Here is a 13702-nt window from a genome sequence, read left to right as displayed (position 1 = left end):
TCCAATAATGCTATATTTAGTTGGAGATAATGACGATATTTGTTTGGAATTATGCTACCAAGCAATATTTATGAGGCTCAATGGTATTCTTTTCTATTTCCTTTTCTAGCAGTGGATCAGTTTTACAGGTTTTGATTTGTTTATGACAAGAATGATTCTGGGTAAACATATTCCAACTCCTGCAGTTCTTTTAAAAAATATATCTTGTTTTCACTTTGATAGAAGTCCAATGAGAGTGAATCTTTTTTCGCCATAGATCTTTTTGAGTATAATGTCATACAAATTACAAAGTAGTCAAGGGCATTATGCTACGACAGTGATACGAACCATTTTTTCAGACAACACAAATATCTGAATTAACTAGATAAAGAATAAAATAGACCGATTTACTAAGAAACTAATATGAGTAATAAAACTCAGAGAAGGAACAAGTCCTCTACCAGAAGAAAGACCAAAAATCCTCTCGCCCCTAGTTCAAGCTAGCCTAACAACCAAATAAGCATTAATAATCTCTTCCTAAGAAACCCCTCTATACTTATTCCCAACCTTCTCTAGATTCTTCCAATAATATGAGATATAAGAGTCTTGTGCCCTTGAGAATATTCTGGTCTAGGCCCAATATATCTGGTTCCGTAACATAGAGCTTTGTGGCCCCTATCAATTGCACACTCATAAGTCCATTTTCAACCTACTTTGAACAGGAGTGCTATTGACCCTCTGACCGTACCAGAGGAAAACTCTGGAAGGATAACAACTTTATTTGTTGGAGGGAAAAGAGTGGAGGGACTGCAAAAGGAAACTGAGAAGGGAAACATGGTGGTCGCTGAGGTTGATGAAAGCTCGAGTAATAAGATTAAGGCGGTCAATGCTTCCAAATTCGTCCTCATTGAACATATTAGGGACGTTTTGAAACCATATTGGAAGCAAGGAAATTTGAGCAGAGATGCATACAAGATCATCCTGAAGAAATATGTGGACAAGATTATTGAAAGTATCGAGGCATCAAAATTTCCTAAGACTAAAAGCGACCACCAAAAACACCTCTCAGCTTCAAAATCAAAGATCTTTGAGCTCATACAGGTTCGTGTTGATAATGTTTTACGCTACCATATCCATTAGTCGGAAACACTGATGATATTTGTTTGCAATTATGCTACAGTGCAATATTTATGAGGTCCAATGCTATTCTTTTCTATTTTCCTTTTTACCTGTGGATCAGTTTTGTAGGTTTTGATTTGTTTGTGATAAGAACAATCCTGGGTTAATTTGTTCTACTCCCGCTGTCCTTTTCTAGGATATATCTTGTTTTTACTTTGATAAAAGTCCAATGAGAGCGTGGTTTCTTTTACTAGAGGATTATTGGCTTATTTTGAACATTTAATAAGCTATTAGAGATTTTAAGATGATTTTGCTGTTTATAAGATGTTAGATCTTTTTCACAAAATGAGCTCTCAACTTGTTTTCAATGATTGGCTCTATGGTCTTGTAAGATTGTTTTGACATTTCATTTTTGTACATGCTATGGAATAAAAGTTTTTTAAATTTTTAGAAATAATTAAGCATTTGGTTTATTTTATAGTGATTGTAAGATCCTAACATAAATTTGCAAGATTTTATTGAAAAAATAAGAATTAATGTTGTGTGTGGAACGATATCAAGCATTTCTATAACATTTTAGTTTGGGATCAATAGAAGAGTTATTAATCCGGAAACCTTATTGTGGAATATTTTAGATGGTAAACTAATGTGATTTTATTCATCTCAAAGGGGTTATATACAAGAGAATCAACTAATTAATACAGGATGATTAAGATAATTTCTCCTATAACCATGCTAAAAAAAAAAATCTTTCCTGATGAAACAAAATATCTTTCAACATAATTGTCTTCAAGATTCCCTCTCAAGTCAGAAAAGAAATATTGTTCATTCCCAACTTGGAAGAAATAGTTTTAAACAATGGATCACCAATACTATGTCTGTGTGAACTTTAAGCAACTAACCTTGCTTTGTAGCTTTCTATTGACCCATCCGAGTTAAATTTTACAGTGAAAACCTATTTGAAACCCACATTCTTTTTTCCTTCATTCGAGTGTACTAGTTTCTATTTCTACTCTTTTCCCACAAGACTTGTATATACCACTCTTCTGGAGAATGAAGTTCATGAAAAGTTGCATTCTTGTTGTTTCCACATTAAAAGAATAACAAAGAAGTTTAGAAACTTCGTATTATCATTGCGATTCAATTCTGTGTCGTCGTTGCCAAAACGCGAGATTAGACTATTGTACGTGTCTTATTGATGTTGACATGTATTTTCCAGACCACCTTATTCACATTGCCCTTTGATTTCTTGTTGAACCCTTTGCACATAAATTTTAAGTTCCTCGGATGCTAAAACTTTCTTTTAGTCCTTAGTCCTGAATAGAATCAATACAATAATTTGTTAGAAGTTCATAAAGTTTTTCCTGCATCAGCTAGAAATGCATTATAGCACTATCCAAAGTAAATGAATGCGGCCATACATGTTAGTTTCATTTTTTGGTATGGTACTTGTGTTGATATTTATTTGTCGTGGATAATTTTTGCGAGGATGTGTAAAGGTTTCAAAAAATGAATGCTTATGAATCAAGTTATGATTATCTTTTTCTTTAAATGTTTCTGTGTGAGTTATTGATGACCTTAAATGAGTTACTAGCAATACCATCAGTATGTTAGGACATCCATATTTACTTGCTACCATTAGATAAAAGATAAATGCATAACTCAATAGATTTGGTGATAATATGAACCTCCGATCATATCATGGTTTATTTGCTCAATTAAATCATATTCACAACACAGTTCATTTTCTCCTGCATGACCAATTACTTGAGGAACTGAACGATCTTCAGTAATGCTACTACAATCTTGATCTTTTATGTTCGTGGTTTTTTGTTTCATGTTCTTTGATGATTGATGTTTCAGTATATGGAAAGTAGAAGCCAAAGTCCATACCATCACTTTGAGATGAACTGGTGACCAAATACTTCCAACTTCCATGTTGGAGGCATGATAAACACGAATCCTATAAAAATTTGTAGAGATTATTTTGTTCATATTTGCGCTTATCTGTCGTTTCTATTCCGTATTTTGCTCTTATTTCGTCTTTCTTTGTTTTTAGGTTTGACCAAAATGTGGAAAAATGATTAAAAATGAAGAAGAGATTGTAGGATCGAGCGCTTGCCGTTTTACCAAAAGCTATAGTCGGTGGTGATGATGCAACTCAAAATTTTTTTTCAATCATACAACAGCTCAAACACTGCGTTTCGATTACTTTACATAGGAGGGATAATTATTGCACCCAACGTAGGTTAAACGGTACGGTACAGCCCCACGTTGGAATTAGCTCGAGAATGAACCGAAAGAAGATCACGAGCAAAGATCACGATTTCTGCGTGATACAAGGACTTTATATGTTCATTAATAAGATGATATTTACATATTGGATATATAATTTTGATATGATTCATCATATCTATTAGGTGAGTGTCTTCTCATTGATGAACATAACGGTAGGTACGGTTAGTGGACGTCATTACAAAATTGTATGTGTGTGTGTGTGTGTGTGTGTGAAGTTCCAACATTTTTTTAATAAGAAAGCCATTATAATTTAGAGAAGATACATGAGACTCAAAAACCGAGACAAGACAACAAAATAGCCCGATAGGTTATCATCCATGTAAAATGGCTCAGAGGAGCTCATCAGTCAGCTCAATAAGTCAAATATCAAGTGTTGTCATGCTCATCTACAATGCATGAATTGCGTGAGGTAACACTCATTAAATAAAAATCATGCAATCTCTGAAAATGATATCTTCTTGATGCATTATATACATCAAATAATATATTATACACTTGATAACACATTACAATATCAAATCACAATTAATATCACAAGAAATACTATGTTCATGCATTGTAGATGCAAATTGATTTTTCCTTACCTTTCCCTGTTACTGTTTTACTCTATGTTTCTCGTATATTACTTCCCAATTTTAGAAGTGGAACAATCTTATATTAGCTCTACAACAATTGAATGACTTTGTTTGATGATGCAGGGTATTCTACACCATTCAAATAATATTCGATTTAATATCTTTAATAACATTTCAACTATCACGTATTAACAAATAGAATATTTGATTTTCTGAACTGGGATGAATTTCAGTTTCTCTTAAGATTTTAACATTTATCGTTACCTTAAGGAAGGGTTGAGAAACTAAAATCTTATAAAGAGTGGGAAGAGACTATAATTCAGAGAATATTTGGAATTTCTTTAAAAAAATCATTAAAATTGCAATTTTAAGCCAAAAGTTTAAAGAATGATTTTAACCAAGTTTCCAGTACATTTTTTTTAAGTTGAAAGTTTAAAGAATGATTCCAAAGTTATTAGTTGAGAAACTACGTAAATATACTTCAAAATTTGCTTTAAAAGTGCAACTTGGAACATTAATTAACAGTTAAGTCAAAATAAGAAATGCTTCAGCTATGCCCTACAATTAGTTTTGTTCTTTGATGGACTCACACCATTTGTAACGCCTGAGACCGAAGATGGTGGAGAGTAATCACCAGTTCCATGAGATAGTATAGACAAAGAGCGGCTCCTGACTGACTTCTAGATAAAGGGTAACATGAATGAACCAATATCATATCAGAACAAGAGAGATTTCAAAACTATTCAATTATGAAATTGATTAGTTGAGAAATGGTTAAATAATTTAAAATATACTACTTATATCAGATTCTTCAAGTTTTAGTTTAATTATTGACCATGATTACAAAAAATTAGCATTAGCCACTGCATCTATGTCTAGTCACGTAGGATGGGTTCATCCTCTCCTACTATTATTTCGGATGTAATTGTTCACGACTCGATTTAACAATATATCCATCTTTTATTCAAAAAAAAAAAAAATGTCGGCGACCTATCAAACATCTAATGTCTTATTTTTGTAATGTGAAAGAACATGAAAGAATCCTCCGTTGTAAGAACATAATTATTTTAATTGACGACATTTTAAATAATATATAAAATTTTAATAAATTTTAAATTTTACTCCAAATTACGATACATTTATTTTTAACTTTACAAAATTCTAATGTGATTCACGATACAATTAAAATTTTGAAGATTGAAAAATTAATGACAACTTTTATGATTTTAAATTAAATAACGTGTTTTTCTAATTTTAATTATTGCATAAACCTATCTTGTAGATGTTCATTTAGAGTTAGACTCTTTTTGTTAAGATATTTATATTATGTTTTTCTGTCATGCCCCTATCATATTATTTTAGTTTACAAAATCATCCCCTCCTATTTTTTAGGGCTCTTTTGAAATATATACAAACAAAAGACAAACTTGACTATTCATAATTTAAAACTTTGCTCATGGTCCACACTTATAATATAATAACATATAAATGTTTTTTTTCCTTTTCGATAGGTACGCAATGACCGAATTAATACAACGTAGAAGCCAAAGCACGATCAGAGCACAGACTTGTTATCTTCCATGGCATGACCAATTACTTAACTTTGGGTGAAATTTAAGGAATTGAACAATATATATCCTCCATATTGCTACTAAAATCTTTATTTTATTTATTTATACAACAGAAAAGTCAGTATACATATAATAAATTTGATATGGATGGGACCAAATACTTCAATTGTATATGTTGGGAGCACAACACGTACAGGTGGGAATATATATCTCACGAGTATGCATATCATGGTGAAAAATAAAGGTCAAGCCGTCAAGCACATCATGGGGCAATCCAGGCCAAGGACCTAATGATTTTCAGCATAATGGCAAACAAAGGAGCCAAGGGCATTATGCTTCAAGGGTTTTCTAGGTCCTCTATAAACTCATATGTCCATCCCAAACTAAATTTGAATGAGACTGCTATTGGGGGGTTTTGTCGATCCTAGCCCTGCAGGTACTGCTTGCACGGGCCAGGATCATGACATGTGTCATTTTTTTACGTCATTATCCTGAGCAGAATCATGATATGTGTCATAAAGACATGCAGTGCATGTATGGGTAGGATCAAACAACTTGCTATTGGGTTGCAGATCGTACGACCACTCAGTTAAGTACTTTGGACTTAGGACGCAAGTCAAGGCCTAAAAAAAGTTAAAATATGAGTTTTCCACTTGATACAAGGAGTCCATGTACGGTTCATGTAACTCACTAGTTGAAGCATCGATTGATGCATGGATGTTGCACGGTCAAAGCACAGACTTGTCATTTTATGTGGCTTCTCCGATTACTTAACTTTGGAAAGAAATTGAAGGAACTGAACATCTTCAATAATGCCACTACAGCCTTGAGTTTGTTTATGTTTGTGGTTATTTTTTCATTTTTGTTCTTTTAATGGTTAATGTGAATTCAAACAACGTAGAAGCCCAAGCACATACCAAGTTTGAGATGTATGGAAGACCAAATTCTTCCGATCTTCATGTTGGGAGCACGACACAGGTGCGAATGTATCACAAATATGCATATCATTTTGATAGCTGCAAGCACATCATGTCATGGGGAAATCCAGACCAAGGACCTCATGATTTTGAGTATAATGGCATTTAAAAGAGTTAACGGCATTACGGTGCTAGAGTTTCCTAGTTCCTACTATATGCAAACTCGCATTTCCATTTTCAACCCACTTTTTTCGATGAGATCGAATGCTACTAGCTAGGCCGTAGATCATACCATCACTTGGTTGAGTACTTCATACGTAGGACGCAAGCCAAGAATTCCAAAAACGTAAACATGGAGGTTATTCCGAGGAGGGAGATGAAGGAAATCAAATAAGAAGATGAGGTCTTTCGCATAAAAAATGATTTTTCTACTTGATACAAGGACACCATCTGCAGGTTCATGTAGGGTTTAGGTAACTCACTAAATGAAGCATCGATTAGATTGATGCACGAACCTTGCACGATCAAAGTACAGACTTGCCATATTCTGTGATATGACCAATTACTTAACTTTGGTATGAAAGTTAAGGAACTTTACAATATCTTCAATGATGCTATTATAATCTTGCTTTTATTTATGTTTTTGGATCTTTTCTCCTCCTTTTGATGGTTAATGGCTCAAATTTATACAATCGTAAAGGCAAAAGTCCATTTAATAACATTAAATACTTCTAGTTTCGTGTTGAAAGCCCAATAGTATGTATCTCGTTTTCACATATCATCGCGATGCTTAAGGATATTTAGATAAAACAATGACATAAGAAAGAAACTAAATGCAAGTAATTGCCAGCAAATCATATTGCAATCCAGATCAAATACCTCATTAGTTTGAGCATAACAATGCTAAAGCGTCATAGCTTCTTTTATATGCAAACTCACATGTCCATTTCCGATCCAACTTGAATTATAATGCTACTGTCCACAAATTTTTCCATGACTTGATTGAGTAATCTTGACTTATGTTGCAAATCAAGATTACTCGCTAATTGAAGCATAAATGCGTAGATGACGCACGAACAAAGCACAAACTTGATGCATTAGTTTGTGTATCTGAATTTCGAAATTGCAAAAATTATCTAAATAAAAGTGGTAGATCTTCTATTGGTGTTACTTTGACTTTGAACCAAACTAAATATTAATATTATATATATATTTAAAAAAATTTACTTTATGATTACATACTTATTAAATTGGATGAAATTTTCTTTTACAAATTATTTATTTTTTAAAAAAATGTTCATTTGATAATTGAAAAAAATAATAAAATACTGTAAAGGGATAATGTTATGTTTTTATAATCATATTAATTAAAAATTAAAAATTTAATGATTTTCATCCGTTACTTAAATATTTTTAATATTTTAATCTATTATCTCTTTGAATGTTTGATTATGAATTTATACATGAGGGTAGAAGCCAAATTACACACCATAAATTTGAGAGGGATGGAAGATAAATACTTCTAATTTCTTGTCGAAAGCACTACGCAGTTGGTATGTCTCACTAGTATTTTATCTTGTGATCATTATAATTGCAATACTGAAGGATATTTAAATAAAAGAACAAACTTGACATATANAAAAAAATGTTCATTTGATAATTGAAAAAAATAATAAAATACTGTAAAGGGATAATGTTATGTTTTTATAATCATATTAATTAAAAATTAAAAATTTAATGATTTTCATTAGTTACTTAAATATTTTTAATATTTTAATCTATTATCTCTTTGAATGTTTGATTATGAATTTATACATGAGGGTAGAAGCCAAATTACACACCATAAATTTGAGAGGGATGGAAGATAAATACTTCCAATTTCTTGTCAAAAGCACTACGCAGTTGGTATGTCTCACTAGTATTTTATCTTGTCATTATAGCTGTAATACTGAAGGATATTTAAATAAAAGAACAAACTTGACATATGCAAGTCCTCTTGTGTAGGTCCATCTGGGATCCGTGTAACTTGCTAATTGGAGCATCATACGCACAAACAAAGCACAAACTTGATTCATTAATTTGTGTATCTGAATTTCGAAATTAAAAAAATAAATTATCTTAATAAAAATTGTAGATCTTCTATTGGTATTACTTTGACTTTATACCAAACTAAATATTAATAATTTTAAAATATTTTACCTTATAATTACATACTTATTAAATTGGATGAAATTTTCTTTTACAAATTATGCATTTTTTTTAAAAAAATGTTTATTTGATTATAGGAAATAATAAAAAAATACGGTAAAGTGATAATGTTATATGTTTATAATCATATTAATTAAAAATTAATAATTTAATGATTTCCATCAGTTACTTAAATCTTTTTAATCTATTATCTCTTTGAATGTTTGATTATTAATTTATACAATGTAGAAGCCAAATTATACACCATGAATTTGAGAGAGATGGAATATAAATACTTCCAATTTATTTTCGAAAACATTACACAGTTGGTATGTCTCACTAGTATTTTATCTTATGATTATAACTGTAATGTTGAAGGATATTTAAATTAAAAAAAAACTTGACATATACAAGTTCTCTTGTGTAGGTCCATCTAGGGTCCGTGTTACTTGCTAATTGAAGCATCAATGCATAGATGACGCACGAACAAAGCACAAACTTGATGCATTAGTTTGTGTATCTGAATTTCGAAATTGCAAAAATTATCTAAATAAAAATGGTAGATCTTCTATTGTTGTTACTTTGACTTTGAACCAAACTAAATATTAATATTATATATATATTTAAAAAAATTTACTTTATGATTACATACTTATTAAATTGGATGAAATTTTCTTTTACAAATTATTTATTTTTTTAAAAAATGTTCATTTGATAATTGAAAATAATAATAAGATACTGTAAAGTGATAATGTTATGTTTTTATAATCATTTTAATTAAAGATTAAAAATTTAATGATTTCCATCAGTTACTTAAATATTTTTAATATTTTAATCTATTATCTCTTTCAATGTTTGATTATGAATTTATACATGAGTGTAGAAGCCAAATTACACACCATAAATTTGAGAGGGGTAGAAGATAAATACTTCCAATTTCTTGTCGAAAGCACTACGCAGTTGGTATGTCTCACTAATATTTTATCTTGTGATTATAGCTGCAATACTGAAGGATATTTAAATAAAAGAACAAACTTGACCTATACAAGTCCTCTTGTGTAGGTCTATATGGGGTCCGTGTAACTTGCTAATTGGAGCATCATACGCACAAACAAAGCAAAAACTTGATTCATTAGTTTGTGTATCTGAATTTCGAAATTGCAAAATTAAAATTATCTTAATAAAAATTATAGATCTTCTATTGGTATTACTTTGACTTGGAACCAAACTAAATATTAATAATTTTAAAATATTTTACCTTATAATTACATACTTATTAAATTGGATGAAATTTTCTTTTACAAATTATGCATTTTTTATAAAAAAAAATGTTTATTTGATTATAGAAAATAATAAAAAAATACTGTAAAGTGATGATGTTATATGTTTATAATCATATTAATTAAAAATTAATAATTTAATAATTTCCATCAGTTACTTAAATCTTTTTAATCTATTATCTCTTTGAATGTTTGATTATGAATTTATACAATATAGATGCCAAATTATAGACCGTGAATTTGAGAGAGATGGAATATAAATACTTCCAATTTATTGTCGAAAGCACTGCACAGTTGGTAAGTCTCACTAAAATTTTATCTTATGATTATAACTGCAATGCTGAAGGATATTCAAATAAAAAACAAACTTGACATATACAAGTTCTCTTGTGTAGGTCCATCTAGGGCCCGTGTTACTTGCTAATTGAAGCATCAATGCATAGATGACGCACGAACAAAGCACAAACTTGATTCATTAGTTTGTGTATCTGAATTTCGAAATTGCAAAAATTATCTAAATAAAAATTGTAGATCTTCTATTGGTATTAATTTGACTTTGAACCAATCTAAATATTAATAATTTTAAAATATTTTACCTTATAATTACATACATATTAAATTGGATGAAATTTTCTTTTACAAATTATTTATTTTTTTAAAAAATGTTCATTTGATAAATGAAAATAATAATAAAATACTGTAAAGTGATAAAATTATGTTTTTATAATCATATTAATTAAAAATTTAATGATTTCTATCCGTTACTTAAATATTTTTAATATTTTAATCTATTATCTCTTTGAATATTTGATTATGAATTTATATATGAGTGTAGAAAACAAATTACACACCATAAATTTGAGAGGTATGGAAGATAAATACTTCCAATTTTTTGTCGAAAGAACTACGCAGTTGGTATGTCTCACTAGTATTTTATCTTGTGATTATAGCTGCAATACTGAAAGATATTTAAATAAAAGAACAAACTTGACATAGACAAGTTCTCTTGTGTAGGTCCATCTGGGGTCCGTGTAACTTGCTAATTGGAGCATCATACGCACAAACAAAGCACAAACTTGATTCATTAGTTTGTGTATCTGAATTTCGAAATTGCAAAATTAAAATTATCTTAATAAAAATTGTAGATCTTCTATTGGTATTAAAGGACTTTGAACCAAACTAAATATCAATAATTTTAAAATATTTTACCTTATAATTACATACTTATTAAATTGGATGAAATTTTCTTTTGCGAATTATGCATTTTTAAAAAAAATGTTTATTTGATTCTAGGAAATAATAAAAAAATACTGTAAAGAGATAATGTTATATCTTTATAATCATATTAATTAAAAATTAATAAATTAATGATTTCCATCAGTTACTTAAATCTTTTTAATCTATTATCTCTTTGAATGTTTGATTATGAATTTATACAATGTAGAAGCCAAATTATACACCATGAATTTGAGAGGGATGGAAGATAAATACTTCCAATTTATTGTCGAAAGCACTGCACAGTTGGTATGTCTCACTAGTATTTTATCTTATGATTATAGCTGCAATGCTGAAGCATATTTAAATAAAAAAACAAACTTGACATATACAAATTCTCTTCTGTAGGTCCATCTAGGGTCCGTGTTACTTGCTAATTGAAGCATCAATGCATAGATGACGCACGAACAAAGCACAAACTTGATGCATTAGTTTGTGTATCTGAATTTCGAAATTGCAAAAATTATCTAAATAAAAATGGTCGATCTTCTATTGATGTTACTTTGACTTTTAACCAAACTAAATATTAATATTATATATATATATTTAAAAAAATTTACTTTATGATTAAATACTTATTAAATTGGATGAAATTTTCTTTTACAAATTATTTATTTTTTTAAAAAATGTTCATTTGATAATTGAAAATAATAATAAAATACTGTAAAGTGATAATGTTATGTTTTTATAATCATATTAATTAAAAATTAAAAATTTAATGATTTCCATCAGTTACTTAAATATTTTTAATCTTTTAATCTATTATTTCTTTGAATGTTTGATTATGAATTTATACAGTGTAGAAGCCAAATTACACAACATAAATTTGAGAGTGATGGAAGATAAATACTTCCAATTTCTTGTCGAAAGCACTACGCAGTTGGTATGTCCCACTAGTATTTTATCTTGTGATTATAGCTGCAATGCTGGAGGATATTTAAATATAAGAACAAACTTGACATATACAAGTTCTCTTGTGTAGCTCCATCTCGGGTATGTGTAACTCGCTAATTGGAGCATTAGACGCACAAACAAAGCACAAACTTGATGCATTGGTTTGTGTATCTGAATTTTGAAATTACAAAAATTATCTAAATAAAAATTGTATATCTTCTATTGGTATTACTTTGACTTTGAACCAAACTAAATATTAATAATTATAAAATATTTTACCTTATAATTACATACTTATTAAATTGGATGAAATTTTCTTTTACAAATTATGCATTTTTTTTTTAAAAATGTTTATTTGATTATAGAAAATAATAAAAAAATACCGTAAAGTGATAATGTTATATGTTTATAATCATATTAATTAAAAATTAATAATTTAATGATTTACATCAGTTACTTAAATCTTTTTAACATATTATCTCTTTGAATGTTTGATTATGAATTTATACGATGTAGAAGCCAAATTATTCACCATGAATTTGAGAGAGATGGAAGATAAATACTTCCAATTTATTGTCGAAAGCACTACATAGTTAGTATGTCTCACTAGTATTTTATCTTATGATTATAGCTGCAATGCTGAAGGATATTTAAATAAAAAAACAAACTTGACATATACAAATTCTCTTCTGTAGGTGCATCTAGGGTCCGTGTTACTTTCTAATTGAAGCATCAATGCATAGATGACGCACGAACAAAGCACAAACTTGATGCATTAGTTTGTGTATCTGAATTTCGAAATTGCAAAAACTATCTAAATAAAAATGGTAGATCTTATATTGGTGTTACTTTGACTTTTAACCAAACTAAATATTAATATTATATATATATATATTTAAAAAAATTTACTTTATGATTACATACTTATTAAATTGGATGAAATTTTCTTTTACAAATTATTTTCTTTTTTAAAAAATGTTCATTTGATCATTGGAAATAATAATAAAATACAGTAAAGTGATAATTTTATGTTTTTATAATCATATTAATTAAAAATTAAAAATTAAATGATTTCCATCAGTTACTTAAATCTTTTTAATCTTTTAATCTATTATTTCTTTGAATGTTTGATTATGAATTTATACAGTGTAGAAGCCAAATTACACAACATAAATTTGAGAGGGATGGAAGATAAATAATTCCAATTTCTTGTCGAAAGCACTACGCAGTTGGTATGTCCCACTAGTATTTTATCTTGTGATTATAGCTGCAATGCCGGAGGATATTTAAATAAAAGAACAAATTGACATATACAAGTTCTCTTGTGTAGCTCCATCTCGGGTATGTGTAACTCGCTAATTGGAGTATTAGACGCACAAACAAAGCACAAACTTGATGCATTGGTTTGTGTATCTGAATTTTGAAATTGCAAAAATTATCTAAATAAAAATTGTAAATCTTCTATTGGTATTACTTTGACTTAGAACCAAACTAAATATTAATAATTTTAAAATATTTTACCTTATAATTACATACTTATTAAATTGGATGAAATTTTCTTTAACAAATTATGCATTTTTTAAAAAATGTTTATTTGATTATAGGAA

General features: G+C 29.0%; 1 protein-coding gene across 2 annotated transcripts in view; it reads left to right on the top strand.

Annotated features, from left to right (window-relative positions):
- Nucleotides 1–13702, top strand: part of LOC140976315 (uncharacterized) — a 38024-nt gene that overhangs the window by 7399 nt on the left and 16923 nt on the right. The window contains exons 5-6 of one of the 2 annotated variants that reach the window (XM_073440389.1): nt 702–1080; nt 3158–3845. In XM_073440389.1, the coding sequence (XP_073296490.1) occupies nt 702–1080; nt 3158–3163 (385 nt within the window). In that variant the 3' untranslated portion in view covers nt 3164–3845. Of the gene's footprint in view, nt 1–701; nt 1081–3157; nt 3846–13702 lie in introns of those variants that run through there. The other variant, XM_073440388.1, reaches the window with a different exon arrangement.

This window comes from Primulina huaijiensis, chromosome 5 (assembly GCF_012295235.1).
Source record: "Primulina huaijiensis isolate GDHJ02 chromosome 5, ASM1229523v2, whole genome shotgun sequence".
Lineage (NCBI taxonomy): Eukaryota > Viridiplantae > Streptophyta > Magnoliopsida > Lamiales > Gesneriaceae > Primulina > Primulina huaijiensis.
Note: the sequence above shows the minus strand (reverse complement) of the source record. Positions and strands in the feature narration are given on the sequence as shown.